Genomic DNA, 26755 nt, shown 5'->3' with positions numbered 1-26755 from the left:
CTCTCTTCTACACTGTGTCTGCTAGTCTCTGATTAATATTTTATAACTTAACCCTCTATTAATTGCATTTTCACATTTAACTAAGGCTTACTTACAAAGACTAGTCTTATTAATTATAAAATTATCAAAGATGTATCCTAAAAGACTATTCAAATTTATTTCACTTAACAAATATTATAATCCAAACTTAAACTCATACAATTTACCTCTTCAAAAAATATTTTTAATATGCTTAACATTAATATAAAATAAAACAAATTTAAACTGGACCCACTGTGTTTAATAATCCTTTTTCTAAATTGATTTTAATTTACTGTGTTTAGATTCTAGTGTTGCCCCGAATGTATCCCCCTTCCCCCGTATTCCCCTCAACATCTCCCTTGCCCCCCTCTTGATGGTGCCCTCCCCCCTTCCCCTTCAGCTTAATCCTATCCTATCATCCCCTTTCCCTCTGTTCTCTTTTATGTTTAATAATCCTTAATGTAAAACTATAGTTTTAAGGCAACACACTTACCTATTCTGCACTTGAGTAGCTGCAAAATGAACATAGTTTTTCTTCTCAAGAAGTTTAGCCAGAAGATTCTCAATTGCACCTTTCTGGTTTTGAAAAGCTTCTTCCAAAAACTGGTACCTTAAAACCAAAACAAAAACCACATTTAAGACAGGATATTTGTAAGAATTTGGAAATTAATAACTGCTTCATGGATAAAACTTGAAACCTTACTCATATGATCAATATTCTATGTTGGCCACATAATACCTTTCATCAGCAGCAACTTTTAACTACCAATTCCTCATCTGACCAAACCCTGAAAAACTACTGTAAGATTAAAACTACTACTCAAAAAATTGTTCAAATATTATTACATTACAATTTTGATTCAAGATTACATATCTTTAAAAATACAAATACTAGCCATCAGTTGTAGACATTTTATATCATAAATACCACATTACAGAAAATGCTTTCAAAAGTAACAGAACCACTCATACTTCCAACACCACTGTAACATGAAATTTCTTAGTCTTTTATTATGCACCTTTAGAGGCCAGTGTAACCATTATGCACATGCAATTTTGCATCTTGTCTTTATTTTTACCATCATCACTTAAATTTTTCAGTTCTGGATGCTATATATTGTTAAACTTTTCCAAAAGGATTATAGCAATAAAAAAATCACTGGCACCAGTTTTACTCCATCAATATGAGTGGTGAATGTTAAGATTTTCTAACATTACAGTAGTGAAAATTAAGACTTGGAAGTAAAGACTATAGTTTGTTGGTCACTAGGCAGGTGGAATGATTTTCTTTGCTAGTTTTATTTCCTTTGTGTAAATTCATTAAGTTAACAAATATTTTGGGGCTTCTATATAATTGAGACATATGAATAACAAATCTATTATTGTTCATCTGCTTGTAATAAAGTGGCCCAAATGTAAAAAGATAGCACACTGTAATAAGAGCTATAATGGAGGTATACACAGTCTGAAAAAAGAACACAGTGCCTTAGTCTTGTCTCAATGCCAAGGAAAGCGTCACAGGAGTCACAACAGTAGTATCCTATGCTAAATGCACAGGCTTACTGGGGACTACAAATACTTCAATTTAGCCAAAGGAAGCCATGCAAAGGTCAGAATATGAGACAATAACTAATAAAATTCAGAACCAGACTATGAAGGGCTGAGGACAACAGTGCTAATCTTTGGATTTTATTTTCTCAGTTATGGGAAACCCTTGAAGAATTCTTACCAAGATGTAATAATGAGATACACATTCTAGGACAATCATCAGACTAGGATATAAAAGACCTTAAGAAGAGAAAAGGGGTGCCTGATCTGTGGTGCCACAGTGGATCAAGCGTTGACCTGGAACACTGAGGTCGCCAGTTCAAAGCCCTGGGCTTGCCCAGTCAAGGCACATATGGGAGTTAATTCTTCCTGCTCCTCCCCCCTTCTCTCTCTCTCTCTCTCTTCTCTAAAAAAATGAATACAAAAATAAAAATGATTAAAAATAAAAAGAAACATTGTTAAAAAAAGAAGAAGAAGAAAGAAGGGGAAGAACAGAACTACTGGAACTCTAAGACAGTAGCTCAGATAAAATATCAGAGCATGGCACTAGTGGATATAGCTAAACAAAAACTTGAACAATGGACCCTGTCAGAGAAATCAGCCCCTTTGATGGTTTGGGAGTTCATATGGCTCCAGTTTAAGTAAAGTCCATAATATAACCTAAAAACTGGCTAAGGCAAAGTCAAAAAAGGTCATTAAAACTGAGGAGTTCAAGGTACTGGCAAAGTTGTAATTGTCTATGAGGATATGGAAATCACTGATAGCAGGTACTGAGATGAAGAGGAAGACTGTGAGCATCCAGATGTTCGAGTCTTCAGGGAAAGTCTCAGTGAAGGTAAATACAGGAGGAGAGGCAATACAGTGAACATAAAGGAGCTTGCTGGTTGGTGGGGAATAGGAGGCAGTGAAAGGATAAGTGTAGAACAAAATGGGAATCAGTATCACAGACAGCTGGCAAGTGAGGCTTTCATTTTGTGCAGCAAGAATTTTTTACTGTAGCAAAATATGTATTAAAATTTACCATTTTACAACTTTTAAGAATACTTTTAAAGAAGAAAAAAGAAAAAAAAAAAACGGCCCTGGCCGGTTGGCTCAGCGGTAGAGTGTCGGCCTGGCGTGCGGGGGACCCGGGTTCGATTCCCGGCCAGGGCACATAGGAGAAGCGCCCACTTGCTTCTCCACCCCCCCCCCTTCCTCTCTGTCTCTCTCTTCCCCTCCCACAGCCAAGGCTCCATTGGAGCAAAGATGGCCCGGGCACTGGGGATGGCTCCTTGGCCTCTACCCCAGGCACTAGAGTGGCTCTGTTCGCGGCAGAGCGATGCCCTAGAGGGGCAGAGTGATGCCCCAGAGGGGCAGAGCATCGCTCCCTGGTGGGCAGAGCATCGCCCCTGGTGGGCGTGCCGGGTGGATCCTGGTCGGGCGCATGCGGGAGTCTGTCTGACTGTCTCTCCCCATTTCCAGCTTCAGAAAAATACAAAAAGAAAAAAAAAAAAACCAAACAAACAAAAAGAAAAAAAACCCCTGTCTATAATATAGTCTAGCACATTATAACTTGTATCAGATATTAATTAAAACAATACAAAAGCATGTGGGTATTTTCATTTAAATGGCTTTTTTTCTTTTTCTCTTTTTTCATTTTAGAGAAGGGGTAGAGAAGCAGGAAGCATCAACTCCCATATGTACCTTGACCAGGCAAGCCCAGGGATTTGAACCAGCAACCTCAGAGTTCCAGTTCGAGGCTTTCTCCACTGCACCACCACAGGTCAGGCCTCATTTAAAAGGCTTTTAAAAGAGATTCTACTGTTAACTAGGTGTCCCAAAGACTATGTCCTTCATTGAAGAACATTTGATTAATTACATTTACCATAATTTCTCTATGCCTAAAATAATTTTTTACTTTGTTAAATCGGTACAAATAAAGTAGGAATATGAGATTACCATGCTAACCTTTTTGACTTAACAAGCTTTACATTGTGAGAAGTTTTTTAAAATAATGTGGTTTCTTAAAATTATGTTAGAGAAGAGAGAGAGATTTGTTGTTCCATTTATTTATGCATTCATTGGTTGATTCTTGTATGTGCCCTGATCCGAGATCAAGCCCGCAACCTTAGCATATCAGGACAAGGCACTAAACATATGAGCTACTCAGCCAGGGCTACGAAAGATCTTTTGATATAGAGTTTGAATATGACAGCAAAAAGGAAAGCATTTGGTAGAAAGGTCAACTAGAATCAAAATTACAAAAATGTAATTGATTACATTAAATCTTGTCTAAATTTATTTCTCTTTTCACCTCAAAATGAATATAGAAAATAAACCACTGGTTATTCTGATTTTGAATAGAATTAACCATCATGCTTATAAGCTAGTCTCTTATTAATAAATATACTATGTATTATTTAAAGAAGTTTGCTAAAGTTTTTACTTATGTTCTCATAAGAATGTGAAATGAATAATAAAAGGTTTGATTTTTAAAAGGTTATAAATCACTTAGCTAATAACTTCAAATTATAACTGATAAATATACATTTAAAGTCTTACTAGGTCCTGAGCTGCACAGGGATACTATTCTTCTTGCCAAGTTTGCAGTATTATTCTTAGTAATTGTCAGTGTGTATTAAGAATTGTTTAGATTTTACTCTGGCACTTCCTTTGTACCCAAACTGAGTATCTAGAGATAAAGAAGAGATTCTGACTCAGTTTCTTTCTTAATTCAGTTAGTCCATTTTAAAACTTACATGAAATTTCAAATATACATTAGAAATTCAAATTCCACTAAAACTTTTTTACACTTTCAAAAAGTACCATATTTCCCCATGTATAAGAGACACCTTAATTTGGGGGCCCAAAATTTGGGGGGAAAAATGTATTACATAAAGTTATTGAGCTCAAGCTTCATTCACCATAAAATTCATACAACTCCTCATCACTGTCAAAACTCCCATCCATTATTAGCCTGTGCTCATCTGTGTCTGATGATGAATCTCTGTCTTCAACAATGAGCACAAAAACAAGTGCAAAAAAGCAGGAAATGAACGTAAAATAATCTATAACCACTCAGTTATAGATTATATAAGACACACTCAGTTTTTAGACCCCAAATTTTTCAGGAAAGGTGCATCTTATACATGGGGAAATATGGTATTCATTTATAGCCATTCTGTCAAAACATCCACCCACTTTACCCTCAAGATTTTGAAAAAAATCCCAAACATCATATTTTATTTAAAGATTTAGGAATCCATAGCTAACAATAGCAAGCCTGTTTTGAGAACTTATCACTTATGTGTTTTCAGGGACTGTTGTAAATATACATGAATTCTCATTTAATCTTTAGAAAAACTTAATGATTATCTTACTATCTTCACAATAGGCTTAGTCATCACTGCTGGTTTTAGCAGTAATTTTAAATGAATTTCATTGTTAAAATATAAAAACCTCAATCATTCAACAACAACAAAAAGCCTATCATGCACATAGTGTTTTAGAGAATATGTTTAAATGAGGTTTTGTTCCTCTTTTTTTTTGTATTTTTCCAAAGTGAGAAGGGGGGGCAGCGGCGGCAGACAGACAGAGTCCCGCATGCACCTGACCAGGATCCACCCAGCAAGCCCACAAGGAGGGGGAGATGCTTGGCCCATCTGGGGCATTGCTCCACTATAACCGGAGCCATTCTAGTGCCGGAAGCAGAGGCCATGGAGCCATCCTCAGCGCCTAGGCCAACTTTGCTCCAATGGAGCCTTGGCTGCAGGAGGGGAAGAGAGAGATAGAGAGGAAGGAGAGGGGGAAAGGTGGAAAAGCAGATGGGCACTTCTCCTATGTGCCCTGGATGGGAATTGAACCTGGGACTTCCACATGCTGGGCCGATGCTCTACCACTGAGCCAACCGGCCAGGGTGAGGTTTTATTCCTTATTTAAGGCATATTTATAATGAAGAGGAAATGGTAATAGCTATCAGAATTTAGGAAGAATTTTTACCACAAAACAACCAAGAAGAAAACATAAAGGGGTGAAAATTTCGAGAAAGCTTGGGGAAGACATTAAGATTCTCGCTTAAATAGAACAAAAAATAAAAGCCAACTTTAATTAAATCTCAAAGGACACATGGTAACATAAGCTGGTATTTCAGTTATATAACATTTCATTAGAACAAGCTGGTACCTCTACTGACGTCTTCAAATTCACTAACTTTCTTCTATAGCATACAAATCTGCAGTTAATGCCATCCAAGATCAGAGAAAAAAAATGGGGAGGAGAGGCAAATTCCAGTGGAATAGTAAATTTGGTGACAACTGCTCACAAAAATTAAGGGATCAGAGAACTTGCAGATACTCCAGTACTTTCAGCCTGTTGTACAGTGCATTTTACCAATGAAATAAAAGTTTTGCATCTCATTTGCATAATCAAACAACTTTCTTTGACTTGTCGTTTGCTTTTTTGATGTTCTGTTTAATAAAAAAAATCAAATGCTTTTGTCACTTTATATTCATTTTGAAATACCCCCTAATTTTTGTGAGCAGTATATAATAACACTAATATACATATATTTGATATCTCCGAAATGAGAAGAGAAGAGAAAAAAATATTGGAATGATATAGAATAAAATATTTCACATTTGATATAAACTACAAACCTACAGATCTAAGAAGCTCAACACCCTCCCAGCACAAGAAAGATGAGGAAAACTACATTAAAGTATGTTATTTCCAAACTTCGTAAAGCCAGCAATAAAGAAAAAATCTTTAACATAGCTTTAAGGGAAAAGATAAGTTATGTACACAGGAATATAGATAGAGAGTGGAGCAAAGCACTAAAAGAAAACTGTAAACTGTAGGCCTAAAATTAGTTACCTAGCATAAATATCTTTCCATATGATAATGAAATTCTGGGGAATAAATGTGTTCACTAGTTTTGACTGTAATGATATACAGGATTGAAAGTATCTGCTCTAAAGCTTATCTATCTGGATAGGCATCCGTCCATCCATCTGTCCATCCATCATTTTTTAAATTTAAAGAACTAGTTCCAAGAAAAGCTATTTCTTTAGGAAAATATATTGGAGAAGTTTTACTTATATACATAGTTCCATTCAAGTGACCACCATTATAAACCATCTTACTCTTTAATAAAAATGCCTGATATTGGGTTTTAAGTAACCACTCTCTTTTAAAACTATACTGATGCTTAAAAAAATCTAAAAAATACTCTTTCTTCGCCTGACCAGGCAGTGGCACTGTAGGTAGAGTGTTGGACTGGGACGCAGAAGACTCAAGTTTAAATCCCCAATGTTGCCGGCTTGAGTGTGGGCTCATCCAGCTTGAGCATGGGCTCACCAGCTTGACTGTGGGGTTGCTGGCTTGAGCATGGGATCATAGACATAACCCCATGGTCGCGAGCTTGAGCCCAAAGGTCACTGGTTTGAAGCCCAAGGTTTGAGCCCACAGTCATTGGCTTAAGCAAGGGGTCCTTCATTCTGCAGAAGCCCCAGGTCAGCAATCAGTGAACAACTAAGATGCCGCAATGAAGAATGATGCTTCTCATCTCTCTCCCTTCCTGTCTGTCTGTCCCTATCTGTTTCTCTCTCTCTCTCTGTCTCTGTCAAAAAAAAAAGAAAGAAAATAATAATAATAAAAATAAAAACTCCCTTCTTTCACTATATACACAAAACTGCAATCAGGGATAGAAAATATTAAGGTAAAGCAAAGGTAACACTCTCAGCCATGACAGAGTTAACAGGTACCAGACTAGCCCTGCTACCAAAAACTATAAAGCAAGACAAAAATACAGAAGGCAATGGTATTCGGTCATTGGAGAACTTTGCCAAACTTATTTTTCAGAGAAATTCTGCAGTCCTTTGGAGTATCACAATCACCTTGCCTCTGTGTCTATAGACAATTTCATGATAACTGGCACAAGAGAGTTGGATCTCTTTGAGCTGAGGAGGCAGAAATCATGGTTTAGGACTACTGAGCACCTGGAATCCTGGAAGCAGGGTACTGGAATAGAGTGAGCTGTGCAGGGTGAGGCTAAGGACTGGGAGTGGGGAAAAGAAGATACAGAAGAAGTGAATTCCTCACAAGTCCATTCGCAATGTCTGGGCTGTAGATGCCCAGGATGAGGTCATGCAGTAACAAACTAGATAGAGGTCAAGCAGTTCTGGGAGACAGAATTCCAGCTGAGCCATTAGGGGAAGAGACATTGTTCACCTCCCAGGCATCTACCTAAGAGACTAGAAAGGTCACACCTTAAAGGAAAGAACTACAGTTAGTCCATGTGCTGCCAAAACGAGCACGAAAGAACTATAGTTGAAGTTCTACCCTAGGCCTATCCTGTCCTAACAAAAGCCTTCACATGCTCTTTCAAGAAACAGAATTTAGAAGGTAAGTCTAACCAAGTTAGAGGCTTGGGAAATACCTTGGGCTTTCCACAGATTATCCCTCCCAAGTGTAAAACCAAGCTTACAGAAAGCAAGGTAATCAATCAGCCAGTAATTTAACTGCCTGCTAGAACAACAATCAAGATGGCCGGTTTGCTCAATGTATGAGTGTCATCCCAGCGTGCAGACGTTCCAGGTTTGATCTTCGGTCAGGGCACACAGAAGTGACCATCTGCTTCTCTCCCCTTCCCTCTTGTCCTTCTCTCTTTTCCCCTCCAACAGCCAGTGGCTCGACTGGTTCGAGTGTCAGCCCCAGGCGCTGTGGATGGCTCGGTTGATTCGAGCGTCAGCCCCAAACGGGTTGCCGGATGGATCCGGTCCAGGCGCATGCAGGAGACTGTCTATCTCCCCTCCTCTCACTTTAAAAATAAATAAAGTCTGAAGAGAAAGATAAGAGAATCTAGAGAAAGGTTTATAATGTATGTATAAATAACTGATACGGCATTAGTACAAAGGATAAGAGTTTGATAAACAATTCTTATATAAGGTTACTATATTTGTGAAGTGAGAAACAGTACAATATTTTTAGTAGACTTTAAATTAAAGCTGCATATCATTAGCCCTGGCACAATCACTAAAAATAATAAAGAGGCTTAACTTAAAAAACCAAATATAGGCCCTGGCCGGTTGGCTCAGTGGTAGAGCATCGGCCTGGCGCGCAGAAGTACCGGGTTCGATTCCCGGCCGGGGCACACAGGAGAGGCGCCCATCTGCTTCTCCATCCCTCCCCCTCTCCTTCCTCTCTGTTTCTCTCTTCCCCTCCCGCAGTGAGGCTCCATTGGAGCAAAGATGGCCCAGGCGCTGGGGATGGCTCCGTGGCCTCTGCCCCAGGCGCTAGAGTGGTTCTGGTCACAAAGAGTGACGCCCCGGAGGGGCAGAGCATCACCCCCTGGTGGGCAGAGCGTTGCCCCCTGGTGGGCGTGCCGGGTGGATCCCGGTCGGGCGCATGAGGGAGTCTGTCTGTCTCTCCCAGTTTCTAGCTTCAGAAAAATACAAAAAAAAAACACAGATGTATGACTGACTACAGGGCAACAGTCTGGTCTAGTTGAGGTAAGTAGACCAGTTGAGAATGAGACCAGCTAGAGCAGGGGTCCCCAAACTGCGGCCCCGAGGCCATTTATCCGGCCCCCGCCGCACTTCCGAAAGGGGCACCTCTTTCATTGGTGGTCAGTGAGAGGAGCACATTGACCATCATTAGCCAAAAGCAGGCCCATAGTTCCCATTGAAATACTGGTCAGTTAGTTGATTTAACTTTACTTGTTCTTTATTTTAAATATTGTATTTGTCCCCCCCCCCCTTTTTTTTTACTTTAAAATAAGATATGTGCAGTGTGCATAGGGATTTGTTCATAGTTTTTGTTATAGTCCGGCCCTCCAACAGTCTGAGGGACAGTAAACTGGCCCCCTGTGTAAAAAGTTTGGGGACCCCTGAGCTAGAGTCATGTCTTTTCTCCTGTGATGATCAGCTACATGAGCAAAGCATGATAGAAGGGGTGTTAGGTTTTATCAGGATTGTGGTTTTGCCAAGCAAGTGCAACCAAGTAGGATATGGGAGTCAAGGTTAAATGCCAAGGGAATGTATAGGATTAGCCTTACAATTAAATTGGAAAAAGGTTAAGTAAAAACAGAAAGGAATGAGGTAAAGTGAAAAGTATATGATTAATGGATTAAAATTCAAGTCACTGTGTGGTGAATAAATGTGGAAGGCTGGTACTAAACAGAATGAGCTAGAAGGATAGATGTGATCACAGAAAAGAATGCTTGAAATTGAATAAATTATTGGAATTTCTCCAATCTAGTATATGAACATGAGTGTGAGTGGCGATGTAAATGAAACAACCTTAGAAAGGAGCTTAAAGAACACGAGGACTGCCCTGGCTGGTTGGCTCAGCGTGTAGAAGTCCCTGGTTTGATTCCCAGCCAGGGCACACAGAAGCATCCATCTGCTTCTCCATCCTTCCTTTTCTCCTTTCTCTCTCTTCCCCTCCCGCAGCCAAGGCTCCATTGGAGCAAAGTTGGCCCGGGCGCTGAGGATGGCTCTGTGGCCTCTGCCTCAGGCGCTAGAATGGCTCTGGCTGCAACAGAGCAATGCCTCAGATGGGCAGAGCATCGCCCCCTGGTGGGCATGCCAGATGGATCCCGATTGGGCGCATGTGGGAGTCTGACTGCCTCCTGGCTTCTAACTTCAGGAAATAAAAAAGAAAAAAAGAACACAAGGACTAGGGTGTCTACCAAATCTGTGTATATTAAAAGTACTAGGATTGCCTGACCTGTGGTGGCACAGTGGATAAAGTGTTGACCTGGAATGCTGAGGTCGCCAGTTCAAAACCCTGGGATTACCTGGTCAAGGCGCATATGGGAGTTGATGCTTCCTGCTCCTCCCCTCTTCTCTCTCTCTCTCTCTCAATCTCTCTCTCTCCTCCTTCTCTCCTCTCTAAAATGAATAAATACTTAAAAAAAAAAGGTACTAGGATTGCCCTGGCTAGTTGGGTCAGTGGTAGAGCGTCAGCCTGGTGTGTGGATGTCCCGGGTTCAATTACCCGTCAAGGCACACAGGAGAAATGCCCATCTGCTTCTTCACCCCTCCCACTTTCACTTCTCTCTCCATCTCTCTCTTCTCCTCTCCTCCCACAGCCATGGCTCAATTAGAGCAAGTTGGCCATGGGTGCTGAGGATGGCTCCATGGCCTACACCTCAGGTGCTAAAAGAAAAAAAAAATGGTTCTGGCTGCAACGGAGCCAGGGTCCCAGATATAGAGCATCGCCCCCTAGTGGGCTTGCCACAAAGGGGGAGGGGCATCTCCATCAGGGCACGTGCAGGAGTTTGTGTCTGCCTCTGTCTCCCCTCCTCTCACTAAATAAAAATGAATAAATAAATAATTTTTTAGAAGTACTAAGGCCTGACCAGGTGGTGGCGCAGTGAATAGAACATCAGCCTGGGACACTGAAGACCCAGGTTCAAAACCCCAAGGCTGCAGCTTGAGCTCAAAGGTTGTTGGCCTGAAGCCCAAGGTCACTGGCTTGAGGCCAAGGTCACCGACTCAGCTGGAGCCCCTTGGTTAAGTCATGTATGAGAAAGCAATTAATGAACTAAGGTGCCACAACTCTGGGTTGATGCTTCTCATCTCTCTCCCTTCCTGTCTATCCCTGTCTCTCTCTCTCTCTCTCTCTCTCTCTCTCTCTCTCTCTCTCTCTCTCTCCAGAGAAAAGAAAAAATTCACTAATACTACCATCCTAACTATCCTGTCACGCCCAGTCCGGTTTTATCATAAAATAGTCAGTATTTACATTACCATAAAATATCAAATTTAATATAGCTAAACCTTAACTACCAATTCCATAAATACACCTGAGAAACTATGTCTTCCCACAGTCTTACCCATCTCAGCAAATTCAATCCCAGTGCTCCAGTTACTCTTAGTAGCTTGAAAGCCAAAAACCTTAGTGTTCTCAGTTCCTCTCTAGCTCCTACAACCCATAAATCAGCAAATCAATACATCACAATTTCAGGCATCAAATTCGAATTCAAAATATACACAGAATTTGTTCATATCTTACTATTGCCAATGTTAGCACTCTAGTCTAAGCCATCATTACTTCTTGCCTAAATTAATGAAAACTGCCTCCCAATTAACCTGATTTTGTCCTTGCCCCCCCCTTTAAATTCACATCACAACAACTAGTGTGATTCTTTTAAAACAATAATCAGTCAAATCATTCCACTGCTCAAAAGCTTCAGTGTCTTAAAGAAAAGCCAAAACTCTTACAATGGCCTACAAAGTGCTAAATAATTTGGCCCTTTCTGCCCTCTGACCTCATCTGATACCAATCTTCCCATTGTTCATTCCATTTAGGCCCTACCTCTCATCAAAGATGTCAAGTATGCTACTGTCGTTGACCCTTTGCACTTGCTTTCTCTTTACCTGAAACATGCTCCCCGTTGCCAAATTTAAACAGGGCTTGCTCCCATTCTTCCTTCAGTCTCAAATCCCAGCTCATCACTGAAGCCCTTTGAAACCACCCTATTTAAAATAAAAACTCACAAAGCCACATGCTCCCATGCCCTGACCCAATTTCGCGGCTTGATTTTTCTCTATGGCAGTCATCATTTGATATACTTACTATCTGTCCTAGGGGGCAGTGACTTTGCTTCCTCCACTGATATATACCATGCTTGGCACTCAGCAGACATGTAACTATTTGTTGAATTAATAAATGACTATATAAATACTGTCCAATGACAAACCAAGGAGTACAATAATTTCTTTTCGGGTAGAATTTTTTTTTAATGCCCTTTGTTTCACTTGCTTTATTTTTCAATGTACCCTAATGTTTCTCATGTTCCATCAGCTATATAAAAAGTTGTCTGTATTATTTTTCAAGTCATCTAATCTAACATTTCTAAAAGAAGTGGTTCCATTTTCACCTGGAGACATCCTTCATACGGTCCTCAGTTTCAGTCTCAACTAGCTACTGCAGTTACTCTGGACATTCCTACTCACTTTCTTGGTTTACTGACACCTTTGTGGATCATATTCTCTAACAGTTCTCCAGAAAGAAGTCCATGAGAGGCAGTTTCTGAATCCTTCCACACTAAAAAATGTCTATATCTTGCTCTCACACTGATTAATAGTTCAGCTACAGAATTCTAAATTGAAAATCTTTCCCACTCACTGCTCAACTTTTTTTTAAATTTAAGGTTTTATTTATTTAATTTAGAGAGGCGGGAGGGAAAGAGAGAGACGGCAGGGAGGGAGGAGTAGGAAGCATCAAAGCCCATGTGCCTTGACCAGGCAAGCCCAGGGTTCCGAACTGGCCACGTGACCTCAGCGGTCCAGGTCCGCATTTCATCCACTGCACCAGGCCAGGTCGGGCCATCTGGTAATTTCTTCCTTTTCTTTTGTTTCTGTAACTCATACTGGCTGGTTATTGTATCTCTTATAATTTCATATTTTAATCTCTTTTTGCTCTATTTTCTAAAAGACTATCTAGAATTTATCAACCCTATCAATTTTCTATTTCAGTTATCATATTTCTAAGAGCATTTTCTGCAATACTTCTTTTCTAGAAATTCTGTCCTTATTTTGTAACCAACAATACCTTGTTATATCTTTTAGGATGTGATCATTTTGCTTTACATCTCCTTTTGTTCCTATATTATCTTATGTCCTTTCGTGTCCTTTCTTTTCAGTGTATATTGGTCTCTTTCATGTGGGTGGCTGTGTCAATCAGAAAGGTGTACAGTTTAGTTGTAGTGACTAACAATGGATTACACAGCACAGGGCAAAAGTAGGCTTACGGTTGTCCATATGGGAGATAATACCATAATAAACAATAACACAAGAATTCACTGTTTCATGTACTTACAACTGAAAGCCTACTTTTGCCCTACCCTGTATAACAAGACCAAACATAGGCAGCTTGATAGTATTAGTTCAACAATATCAAATCTACAATCTGAGATGATCTTGGCTTCATTTCATGAGTATATAATGGTGTCTTAGTCCCAAGCATCACAATTACATTCAAGAAAGGGAAAAGCTGAAAAAGGGCTGATATCTGCAATAGTTCTCCCTTTCATTAGGAAGGCAAAAGCTTTCTGAAAAAATCACCCACAAAGCAAAATTCCACTTTTGTTTCATGGCCAAAAACTGTGGATCAAAGCTACCCTAATGCCAGGAATGCTGAGAAAGAAAATAATTAGCTTTTCCAGTCTCTATGTTTATATGACACGAGACAAGAGACAGAAGTTGAGAATTCTCAGCATATCCCATAGTGCAGGGGTCGGGAACCTAGGGCTCGTGAGCAAGGTGTGGCTCTTTTGATGCCTGCATCTGGCTTGCAGACAAATCTTTAATAAAAAAATAATGTTAAAAATATAAAACATTCTCATATATTACAATCCATTCATTTCCTACCGCTCATGCTCATGGTTGCGGGTGGCTGGAACCAATCACAGCTGTCCTCCGGGACAACACCATATTTTTATTGGATAATGCCTAACGTACACGGGTTGTTGTATGGCTCTCACAGAATTACATTTTAAAATATGTGGCGTTCATGGCTCTCTCAGCCAAAAAGGTGCCCGACCCCTGCCATAGTGTATAGCAGATGACAGTGGCTCTGTCCAAATGTCAGGTGATTCTCCCATCCATTCATATTTAACAACTGCTTAGAACCATGTGTGAGAGAGAAAACTTATGAACTGGTGGGCTTCACGGTAAGGCAATCTTTCTGTTTAGAAATGGACTCTAAATGTCAACATTTAGAGGCCTCTTATGATCCTTCACTTTCTCTAGAGAATGAAAAGACCTCTAATTTCAGAAAGAGGAATGAATAGAGAGAAATAGTAAAATGCAAAAGTGTCACTACTGGCAATCTGGAAGCAAGTTGGGGGAAGTAGAGGTCCCACAGTTCAGTGTGCAGATCTTTCCATTTCAGCCAAGTCCCTCCTTCTCATTCTCCTTTTAGACTTAACATTCCCAAAGAGCCTTTGATTTTACTTACTCAAAGAATAAGCCCAACTTTTGTTATACCTATTACCCCTAGATCCTGAGTTATATTAGGTTTCTAGGAAGTAAATCAAATGACTTCCTCTCTATCATCTTTGCCCTTGGGTTCTGGTTCATCCCACTCAACTTGGTCAATCAGACCCTCTATTCAATCCATTTCCCTGCTTTTGAAAAATTAATTGAAATTTCCTTGGTCTATACCTTTTTTTTTTCCTAATTTACTGTGAAAAGACTTATTAGAGGAAGGAGGAATAACCCCATGATTTACCTAAAAACCACATAATGTTTTGAGGTACAAGATTTCATCAAGTTCTACAGCTGCTTTCCTTTTCAAGAACTTATAAGACCATAAAGAAAACCAAAGACCTAAATAAAGTATTTTTAAAAAGAGAGGAAAGCCTGACCAGGCAGTGGTGCAGTGGATAGAGCGTCAGACTGGGATGCGGAGAGCCCAGGTTCGAGACCCCGAGGTCGCCAGCTTGGGCACAGGCTCATCTGGCTTGAGCAAAAAGTTCACCAGCTTGGACCCAAGGTCGCTGGCTCAAGCAAAGGGTTACTCAATTTGCTGAAGGCCCACGGTCAAGGCACATATGAGAAAGCAATCAATAAACAACTAAGGTGTCGCAACAAAAAACTGATGATTGATGCTTCTCATCTCTCTCTGTTCCTGTCTGTCCCTATCTATCCCTCTCTCTGACTCTCTGTCTCTGTAAAAATTAGAGAGAAAGAGAGAGAGAGAGAGAGAGAGAGAGAGAGAGAGAGAGAGGGGAAAAAACTGTGTAGATCACAATGTTAGTAATAAAAGGTAAACTATTACTGAACACTTTATGTGCTAAATTCTTTACAGGTACAATTCTCATTAGATCCTCATAGTGTTGGCACAACTTTAAAGTTAGTAGACTTTCTCCATTTAAAAGATAATACACACACAGTTCATCTTTATCACTATACTATGTAGCAATTATCTTTAAAAGGGGGGAGGCAAAAATACAATTATAGACTGTATAAATAAAAAATGATTATGGAACGTGGCTAAATTTTAATCAGAGGAAAATTTACATTTTTGATAAAGAGTCAACATAAGACTAAGAAAAGTATAACAAAATCAAACTAAGAAAAGAATAGGCCCTGGCCAGTTGGCTCAGCGGTAGAGCGTCGGCCTGGCATGCGGGGGACCCGGGTTCGATTCCCGGCCAGGGCACAAAGGAGAAGCGCCCATTTGCTTCTCCACCCCCCCCCCTTCCTCTCTGTCTCTCTCTTCCCCTCCCGAGCCAAGGCTCCATTGGAGCAAAGATGGCCCGGGAACTGGGGATGGCTCCTTGGCCTCTGCCCCAGGCGCTAGAGTGGCTCTGGTTGCGGCAGAGCGACGCCCCGGAGGGGCAGAGCATCGCCCCCTGGTGGGCAGAGCTTCGCCCCTGGTGGGCGTGCCGGGTGGATCCCGGTCGGGCGCATGCAGGAGTCTGTCTGACTGTCTCTCCCCGTTTCCAGCTTCAGAAAAATAAAAATAAATAAAAGAATAAAGATAAAAGAAAAGTGTGAGAATTAGAACACTTTTAAAGAATAGAATGACTTCAAGAACTGGGTCACTGCCCTGGCCGGTTGGCTCAGCGGTAGAGCGTCGGCCTAGCATGCGGAGGACCCGGGTTCGATTCCCGGCCAGGGCACACAGGAGAAGCGCCCATTTGCTTCTCCACCCCTCCACCGCGCTTTCCTCTCTGTCTCTCTCTTCCCCTCCCGCAGCCAAGGCTCCATTGGAGCAAAGATGGCCCGGGCGCTGGGGATGGTTCTGTGGCCTCTGCCCCAGGCGCTAGAGTGGCTCTGGTCGCAACATGGCGACGCCCAGGATGGGCAGAGCATCGCCCCCTGGTGGGCAGAGCATCGCCCCTGGTGGGCGTGCCGGGTGGATCCTGGTCGGGCGCATGCGGGAGTCTGACTGTCTCTCCCTGTTTCCAGCTTCAGAAAAAATGAAAAAAAAAAAAAAAAAAGAACTGGGTCACTAAAATGAGACTCAAATTTACAGCCAGATTAATAAAGAATAAGGAAATAAACTCGGCTATACACATTATACAAGAAAGAGATATAACCACAGATTTTCACAAAATTTTAATGCTATGTAATTCTACACGAGTATGTTTTTAAAATATCCATTGAATAGACATGTTTCTAAGAAAATATCACAACTGCATAAATGACTCAAGAAGAGGTGAGAAATCCAACCTGCATGGGAGAAATTAGGCTCCTTAAAGAATAGCCCTAAAAAGCCTTAAGTCCATATAGGGAAAAGGGGTGGGAAAGATGGAACAGAAAGTGTCAGTGAAGATAACACACAGAAGTAAACTGGTGTTAAGGTTAAATAGTTCTGACAGATAAGGAAGGTGTCCTATAAGTAGCATTTGTAAAGGCTTTAGAAAAATTTAAAACAGAGGGCTTCATACCTAAAAGTGCAAAAAGGAGAGAACAGATTGTGTGCTAAAGAATTTAGGCCCTGACCGATTGGCTCAGCGGTAGAGCGTCAGCCTGGCGTGCGGGGGACCCGGGTTCGATTCCCGGCCAGGGCACATAGGAGAAGCGCCCATTTGCTTCTCCACCCCCCTCCTCCTTCCTCTCTGTCTCTCTCTTCCCCTCCCGCAGCCAAGGCTCCATTGGAGCAAAGATGGCCCGAGAACTGGGGATGGCTCCTTGGCCTCTGCTCCAGGCGCTAGAGTGGCTCTGGTCACGGCAGAGCGACACCCCGGAGGGGCAGAGCATCGCCCCCTGGTGGGCAGAGCATCACCCAGGGGCGAGCTGGGTGGATCCCGGTCGGGCGCATGCAGGAGTCTGTCTGACTATCTCTCCCCGTTCTCTCCCCGTTTCCAGCTTCAGAAAAATACAAAAAAAAAAAAAAATTTAACCTTGCCCAAAGAAACATCTGGGCTTTGACCTCAGCTACTGGAAGAGCATCTTTAAGCCCTTGAGATATAATGCCTGATAAAAGTAACTTTGATTGCATGGGGCTTTGGACCACATGCTAAGGATATAATTTATAGTGGGGGCTTTGGTCACAGGGTATCAGCTCAACATCAGGAGGAGCTGAGATACATCAGTTACATGGACAATGAACCATGTCTACATTATAAAGTTACAATAAATATTCTGGGCATCACAGCTCAAGTAAGTCTCACAGGTTGGCAATATTCTACACATCACACATCTTTGCTGGGAGAAGTTAACTATGTCCAGAATTCCAGAGAGAAGACAACTGGAAGCTCCACACCTAGAACTCCCCTAGACTATGCCCATGCACCTTTCCTTGGATGATTAACCTGCATCCTTTCACTATAATAAATGTAACTGTCATTCTAATGGTTTTCAGTGAATTCTAGCAAAGTATCTAATCAAACTGGGTAATCTTGGGAAACCCTAAACTTGCAACTAGTGTCAGAGGTGAGGGTAATTCTATTTTGGGGACCTCCAAATCCTATAGTTGGTGTCAGAAGTAAGGAGGGACTTGTGATTGCTTCCTAACTTCACAGTTGGCGTCACAAATAGGATTCACTAGAATGACCCTGACTCACTGAAACATGTGATTTGGGAAGAGGAAGAATGAGGGCATGCGGGTTTACAAACCTTTGATTCCTGACCAACTAACTACCTTGTCACTCATGATATGCAACTGCAGTTACTATAGGTAAAAGTTACCATCGGAATTTATTATAGAAATGGTACACCCAATTCCCTAGGAGCTAATTCACTGGATAAATAAGGAAATGCAAACTAATAAGAAACTAATTATACAATTCTCTGGCTATTGTTATCCATAGTAACTAAAATGAAAGAGTGTATTGGGACAGATCCTGATACTGAACATAGCTCAGATTTCAGCCAGTCTGAGCTATAGCCACTAGCTTCAAGGTCACTCCAAGGGAAAAGGTATGCTAAGAAAACGGACAGTACCTCTATGACCTCTGGTCACATGAAAATAGTTCGGTTCCAGAGAGTAAAGCGTGAAGAATTTGGCTCCTTTATTGGACTGATGCTCCCTGAAGAAAAACTTTTACTAAAATATTTTGAGTGATCAGAGGCAGCACCACTGGTTTTGAATGCTACAGAGTAGAAGAGCGACGTCTGAGTTGATGAAGGACCCACCGCTTACTAGTGAGTACCCACATATATAGGATTATACATAATTTAGACACACAGCAGGTCAACTCTGAGGGTACAGCCAGCCTGGTGGACTGAAAAAAGCCCCTGTAAAAGCTGTTTACACTGAGACCGGTGATTGGCCTTTTCCAATAAGTGGCAAGTGGAATTCCCTAGAAGAAGGGGCTGATATATTTCTTATGCAAGCCATGCTGGTTCAGCATTATGTAGATCTGGACATTCACCGACCAAGTATTACTTTACTTGGGTCACAATACTGTGGTAAAGGAGGATGTTTTTACATGAATGCTCCCATGTAACCTTACTGCTCCAAAACCCAGCCTTATCAATTTGAGAAGCCTAATCAGATTTATTGTCACAGCTTCCCTTTAGGGACCTTATAAATGCTAAGAAAATTAGAGAGGTTCATGAGAAAATAAGGAAAAGATAAGGAGGAGAGTCAACAGATTTATCCCAGCAGGATGGAAACTTTAAAGATGGATTCTTAAAAATGGAATGAATAAAGTAGACATTGCTGGCATTGAAACAAAGGTCTTAATGCAGCACTACTGAAGGTCGGGTGTATCAATGAAAGCCACTGCTATTCCCCAACATTAAAGGGCCCTAAACAACTCTGTTATACTGGAAAATTTAAAAAGCAAGAGAGCAAAGATGACAATGAGAAACATGACCTCGAATTGTTTGGAGTGATTATCCTATGGATTAATCAAGTTGAAGACTGAAGGAGAGGCCAGAGACTTCTGCCTCAACCTTCAAATGGACAACCAAGGCAATAAGCCTTTACATGAGTAAAATAGCCAGGAGAAAACATTTCTGGGACTCCCTGACATGGGAGCCCAATGCATGGTGGCTGAAGTCCTAACGGGTGCTACGTTAAATAAGGGTGGCAGGGGAGGCAATGGTTAATAGGATTAAGGTGAAAGTTTGGGTGAGAGTTGGAATGTCTGAACAGACTATGTGAAGTGATTACATTTCTTTAAATGACTGTATCATTGGGATGGTACTGTAAAAGAGAATGCATGTAATTTCACCTGAAGGCCAGCCTTGATGAGACATTCTAAATGGAAATCACTAAAATGTCTGAAGCAACAGAAATTAACCTGAGACAATATAGGCTACCTGGTAGGTAAAATGAGATCACTACTTTAATTAACAAAGTAGAAGCTAACATGCTGGTACCAATGAGTTCTCTGTACAACAACCTTGTGTAGCCTGTGAAGAAGTGGCTCATCAAGACTAATAGTAGCCTGAATAATATAGAGCCGCCATAGCACCAGGTGAAACTGGTATGGTTCCTTCCTTCCTTTGTCCGTCCCTCCTTGCCTCCCCCTCTCCACTTTTTTTGGAAAGAGACCGGAACACTGACTGGGCTATTCCTATATGTGGCCTGACCAGGGAATCAAAATGGCAAACACCACTCCAGGACAATGCTCCAAACCGAGTTGTCTGGCCAAGGCTTAATTTTCATTGATAGAGAGACAGAAAGAGGAAGGGAGAAAAAGGGGAGGGGGAAGGGAAGCATTTGTTGTTCCACTCAGTTGTGCATTTTTTGGTTGCTTCCCATGTGTGCCTTGAATGGGGATCGAACCCACAACCTTGTTGTTTTGGGACAATGCTCTTAACCAACTGAGTTAACTGTCCAGGGCCTAAACTGTTATGGTTTCAACAGTACAAAAAAATATATGCCAGGCTAAAGGAGCATATTACTCAGTGATTGATCCTCCAAATATTTTCTTCTCTGTCTCAGTCTCAAAAAGAATGCCAACAGCAATTTTCCTTTTTGTGGAAGGATCCCAATTCACACTTACTACACTGTCATAGGGTTATTTCAATTCACCAGATTACTGGTATAATTTGGTTAGAAGGAACTTAGACTTGATGCAGGTCCTGAGTATAATACACTATACTAACCATATCATGATAATATCAGAAACTAAAGACAAAGGTAGGACTAACTTAAACACAATGGTGACACACATGAACAGAGGTTGTTAATAAATCCAGCAAAGGTCCAAGAACCTGCCCAAAAAATTCTCAGGAATAATCTAGGCAGGAGCCACCCTTGGCATTCCACAGCTAGAGAAAAATAAATTGTTTTTGCCACCTACCTCTAGAATAGCGGTCCTTAACCTGTGGGTCGCAACCCCAGCGGGGTTGCCTAAAGCCATCGGAAAATACATAATACATATCAGGTATTTACATTCCGAATCATAACTGTAGCAAAATTATAGTTATGAAGTAGCCACCAAAATTATTTTTTGGTTTGGGGTCACCGCAACATGAGAAACTGTATTGCGGGGTCACGGCATTAGAAAGGTTGAGAACCACTGCTCTAGAACTTAACAAAAAGCCCAACATTTAGTTGATATATTTGAATTCTGAAGGACACATATTCCACATCTGGTAATATTACTAGTACTAATCAAGTAGTACAACTACTCAAAAAGGTCATATTTGAACAGGGACAGGCCATGTCTAACCTGCAAAATATAGTCTCTCTCTCCCGATGCTTTTGAACCCCTATGATTGACAATTAGACATGATTTTGGAAATGTCAGCACTGTGGATAATGCAGGCTGGAGTTCATGGCAAAGCCTGAGTGCTACTCAGCAACAACCACTGGGATTCTGGACAAGAAAATTTCCGAATGTTGTGGTAAAATATATGCCATTTAGGAGAAAGTTACTGGCTTGTGTTAGGCATTAATTGAGACTGACCCTATGAGTGAAGAACATAAAATAACCCTGAAACCTGAAATACTTATTACATTTTGGATGATAGAGGAACACCCTAATAAGGCAGGCAGTACTCAGAGGAGTTCCTTACAATGTGTAGGAACATGTAACCAGGAGGATGTAAAGTTGTATTCACAGTATTTATGAGCAGGTGGCTAGCGTCTCTTCCCTTAAGTAGGACCTTGGAACCACCAGAGGAGCTGCTCAATCCTATGATCACACAGGTGGGGGCCCTATGATCAGCTCTCTATTAACCAACAGAGAGCTGCTTCGCTTATGGATGGTATTTCCAAGGTGAAGGGACAGCACTGTGTTTAGAAAGCTACCACTTGGCCCTGGCTAGTTGGCTCAGTGGTAGAGCATCGGCCCGGTGAGTAGAAGTCCCGGGTTCAATTCCCAGCCAGGGCACACAGGAGAAGCGACCATCTGCTTCTCCACCCCTCCTCCTCTCCTTTCTCTCTCTCTCTTCCCCTCCCGCAGCCAAGGCTCCATTGGAGCAAAGTTGGCCTGGGCACTTAGGATGGCTCCATGGCCTCTGCCTCATGTGCTAGAATGGCTCTGGTTGCAGTGGAGCAAAACCCCAGATGGGCAAAGCATCGCCCCCTGGTGGGCATGCCAGGTGGATCCTGGTCAGGTGCATGCAGGAGTTTCTCTGCCTTCCTGCTTCTCACTTCAGAAAAATACTAAATAAATAAATGTTACACTCTAATTAAAGAAGGAAATAGTAAGTCATATCAATGAGCAGAACTGCACCCTGTTGTCCTCTATGTCTGGGTTTTTACTGAACTCTGCAGTTGGTGTCAGAAGTGAGGGTGGTGTCTTGTGGAATGTTTCCTGACTTCATACAGGTGATGAAGAAGAGACTCTGGAAAGATTCAATAAAGTTTGCTATATTAAACACTAAACTTTGATAATGGGGAACCACTAAAGGGTGCTTTAAAAAAGGATGGGGAGGGCCTGACCTGTGGTGGCGCAGTGGATAAAGCGTCGACCTGGAAATGCTGAGGTCGCCGGTTCAAAACCCTGGGCTTGCCTGGTCAAGGCACATATGGGAGTTGATGCTTCCAGCTCCTCCCCCCTTCTCTCTCTCTGTTTCTCTCTCCTCTCTAAAAATGAATAAATAAAATTTAAAAAAAAAAAAAAAAGGATGGGGAGGGAAACTATACCTTAGCAAGAAATCCTGGCAGCAATGTGGACAGAATGAATTTAGCAAAGTAAACCTCAAAGTAGGGAAATCAGTTATAAATATGATATAGTAAAGGTACCGAGGCTTTTAATTCCAATGACATGGGTTTTGTAATAATCTATCCAGGAAATGTATAAAGTGTGGACTAAAGAAAAGGAGAAAACAGTCAAGAGGTAATTAGGAGTTGGATAGAGGTGATCAAAAAAAATGATAAAGAAATGGAAAGGATCATGGTTACAGTTTGACAGAGGGGAGACTGATGCTATTCTTTTGTTTAAAAAAATTCTTTTTAAACAGTGTTCTTTTATACTTCTTGCCATCAATTTTAAAAGCCATAAAAAATTTAAGATTTCTCAAAGATCTGCCTGAAGCTGTGAGAAAAGTAATCTAATGTTATATATAGATTATTACAAAACAATCAATGTAAGATTTGGCCCTGAAGTGAAGGCAGCCACAAGATTAGTAACCTCAAGTAAAACATTAGCCAACATGCAGGTAAGATGAAACATTCTGGAACAAATTAAGGACACAAAAATTTAAAGCAGGTTTTTAAAAAATGTTCTGTAGAACAGTAAGAGCAGCCTTGAAAAAGAACAAAGGGCAGAACCTTTGAGAGATTTCACATACTACATTCTATATTCTATATACCATATGGGAGAAATAAGCTGATAAGCTAAATTAGATCTGGAGTCTGACCACCTGTGTTCAAATTCTGGCTCTACCACTTACAGTGAAACCTTGTACAGATTACTAAAGGCATAGACTCCCTCTCCTGTAAAACAGTCATGATACTGGTACCAACACTTCATGGGTAGTTGGTGCAAATTAAACCAACATGCAGCATTCATAAAAGTACCTACCACAAACTATGTATCCGCTTCTTAGAATTCTAAATGAATTCCAATGACTAACAAATTAAAAGCTCCACGGCATCTTCAAGTTAAGAAACACATTGTGAGGCTGATCCAACCTAACCTACTCTTTTATAACAGGAGATTCATAAAACCTAGTTCCATCAATTCAGCAGACCAGTTGTTAAGAAAAACACTTTAAAAAGTGCTGTCTAGGTAGGCAAGACCATCTTTCTAACTGTAATAAATTGATGGCACAGCAACTGGGACATTTGCTAGAGGATTTTGTTATACAACTGACTAGAAATTTTAGTGCTTTTCCAGAACAGTTAGGATGTAATAGACTAGTGATAACTCCTACTGAACTCTGAGGGTATAACAGGGTTGAAATACTTAGCTATGTATTAAAGAATTAGAGGCTCATAAGTCTAGTTTTTCTGAAAATTATAATATCTAACATAAAATCAGTTTATGTATACTTTAACATTAAGATGGGTACCACTGATCCTTATCTATGGAAATATTACCCTTTTAAGATGACAGCGCATAGCCTAGATACCACAGTACTTGAAAAGAATGTGCAGCTGAAACAAGGTAGAGCAAAGAAATAAACTCCACTCTTACAAACCCAAATCTATGATACATTTTTAACAAATCATAAGACTACTACATATAAATGTGGAAAACATTAAATAATTTATCAAAAACATTTTAATTGAAGAAATATACAAATTGAGAATTCTAACGCTACTAACAAAATTATGGAATATTTGCTTTAGAAAGAATAATTAAGAACTTTTTAAGAACTTTACAAGAAGTTTTTATACTATTTCTTGATAAGCAATTAGGACTTCTGTACCTATGTTCTTTGTGTTCCAATAGCTGACAGTCTCTACATGTCAGTCTATCACATGTTTCACAGAAAAGTTTCAACTGTTCTTGTTTGTGTACAGGGCAGAAAACAGGGCGCTGACCAGATGCTCCAACAGACTCTGTAGTAAAATAAAACATATATTTTTAACTAAACAAAACTTTTGTCTAATTTTCTAAATTCTTATTGATACTGGTATCCAAAGCTTATAAAGAATACGCAGAAATGCTACAGGGGCAAAAGAGGGAGATTAATAGTAATTATTAAAACTGCTTCATCTTACCTGAGACATCTTCTTTCTTCCTGATCAAGTGATCTTTAGTGAATTTTACTCTTTGATGTGCTTCAATACATGTCTTACATAGCCATTCTCCACATTCTACACAAAAGCCAACTGCACTTGCATTGTCTTCACAACTAGTACATACCTAAAAGAAGAAATAAATGCTAATCTACATTAAATTTAAAAAATACATTGCCACAAAATAAAAATGAAAACTTTCTAACTTGCTTCCAAATACACTAATTCATTGTACCTAGAATAAAATTATTTTTGTTATCCATTTATCTTTAATGAAATCCATTTCCTTCCAGATCAAAAGTTCAGGTGGGTAAGAATCTAAGCCTCAACATAAAATCTATACAAGATTTCAATTTTTCAGTAATGATCTTTTGCCTCATTTAAACATATCTGAGAGGGTATATAATAAAAATATCCTTTATTTTCCATTTGAAAGATGAAACTGTAGCAAAACTAGCCTAATTTATATAACAATCCAAACATGTTTTTCTAATAGTTTACATTTTAATGTCAAAATAGGAACATAAAGAAAAATGGAGAAGCATACCTGTTCTGCTTTCTCATCAGAACTGCTAGGAGTTTCAGAAGTATCTTTCACAAAATAGTTATCCACAAGGTCTATCTGTCTGCATTCTTGGCGGCATACTGGGCACCGTATTACACCAACTACAACACAAAACAACAACATTAAGAAATATTTTTCAGGACAAAATAAGGAAAACTGTGCATGATGCCCATATGAAAAGTACTCATTCAATATGTCACAGACAAGACCAAAGAAACAAGTATTAAGAGTTGAGTAAAATAATACATCGAGGTATTCCATTGGGAAAAAATAATACCCTACTTTTAAAGAGAAAACAAGCGTCAATATGCCAAAAATTTAAAGGTATGGTTGGCTGAATAATGGTCCCAAAAGATATCTAGGTCCTACTCCTTGGAAAACCTGGGTTGCACCTGTGTCACTTTAAGGCTTGAGATGAGAACACTGTCCTGGATTATTTGATGGCCCCATAGTGTCTTCAGTGATCTTATAAGAGAGAAGCAAAGGAAGATTGGATTACAAAAAAGAGAATGCAACTAATACTGGAAGCTTTGGAGATGGAGCCATGAGCCAAGAAATATGGGTAGTCACTATTAGCTGAAAAAGACAAAGAAAAGAAACATTCTTTTCCTCAGAGATGCCAGAAGAGCCAGAACTGCTGACACTTTGACCCTGCAAGACATTCTGACTTTAACCTAGTAAAACTGAATCCAGACTTTAGCCTCCAAAATAGTGAGAGAATAAAATGTGTTGTATTAAGACCCCATGTTTATGGCAATTTTATTACAGCAGCAATAGAAATACACACTTGATCACTTATAAATTTTGACTTGGTTCAGAACTATCTGAATTTATGCTAGTGTGGGGAGGTCATCTGTGCCTTAACCTGCTAATGTGCTGGCATCTACGAAAACAGACAAACCTGCTGAAGTAACACACACAAGTTAAAGACCAGTCAACACAGCAAACTAATTACTATGAGTCAGCCATAAAATTGAGTATCTTTATTATATGCGGCTTAAGTGTCTGTTTGTCGCCGATAGCTTATTGGTTGCTTGGTTGCTTGCGTAACTGTACTAGCCAATGGGGTGAAGTTGCCACGGCTGAACGCAAATTGAGCGGGTCAGGGTGAAGGTGAACATTTGTTTGCATTGGCAATCATCTGTTTTACATAAAAACTACGTCTTAATGTAATTTCTTTTAAGAATGCCTCCTAGAAAATACAGCACTGAAGAGGAGAGAAAAGGAGCTAAAGCTGCACAAAAACGGCTTTCTCGACAAAAAGAAACCACTGAGCAGAGAAAGACAAGGCTTGCTTCAGTCGCAGAGCAAATGCGTCTTTCTCGGCAAAATGAGACTGATGAGCATAGAGAAACAAGGCTTGCCTCAGATGCAAAACAAAAAAAGCCTGTCTCGACAAAATGAGTCCCTTGAACAAAGGCAGGAGAGAAATGCAAAGAAACGACAGAGTAATGCTGACCGAAACGCAAAAAGGCCCCCTACCCTGGGTAATTCAGTTTGAATTAGCAGACACCTTTCAACAAATCATTTTAATTACAATTTATAATATCTAGAACAGCGGTCATTTTGTATGACCGCCGGGCTTTCTAG

The 26755-nt window shown here is 40.4% G+C and overlaps 1 protein-coding gene across 2 annotated transcripts in view; it reads right to left on the bottom strand.

Moving 5' to 3' along the window:
- The window catches only part of TRIM33 (tripartite motif containing 33), a 117899-nt gene that overhangs the window by 41360 nt on the left and 49784 nt on the right, over positions 1-26755 (bottom strand). For both annotated transcript variants that reach the window (XM_066353504.1, XM_066353505.1), the window contains exons 2-5: positions 25148-25266; positions 24583-24727; positions 24288-24420; positions 515-631 (exon numbers count right to left, since the gene is read on the bottom strand). In XM_066353504.1, the coding sequence (XP_066209601.1) occupies positions 515-631; positions 24288-24420; positions 24583-24727; positions 25148-25266 (514 nt within the window). The remainder of the gene's footprint in view (positions 1-514; positions 632-24287; positions 24421-24582; positions 24728-25147; positions 25267-26755) is intronic.

Source organism: Saccopteryx leptura, chromosome 11 (assembly GCF_036850995.1).
Source record: "Saccopteryx leptura isolate mSacLep1 chromosome 11, mSacLep1_pri_phased_curated, whole genome shotgun sequence".
Taxonomy (NCBI): Eukaryota; Metazoa; Chordata; class Mammalia; order Chiroptera; family Emballonuridae; genus Saccopteryx; species Saccopteryx leptura.
The sequence above is the reverse complement of the archived record's forward strand: the minus strand, read 5'-3'. Positions and strand labels throughout refer to the sequence as shown.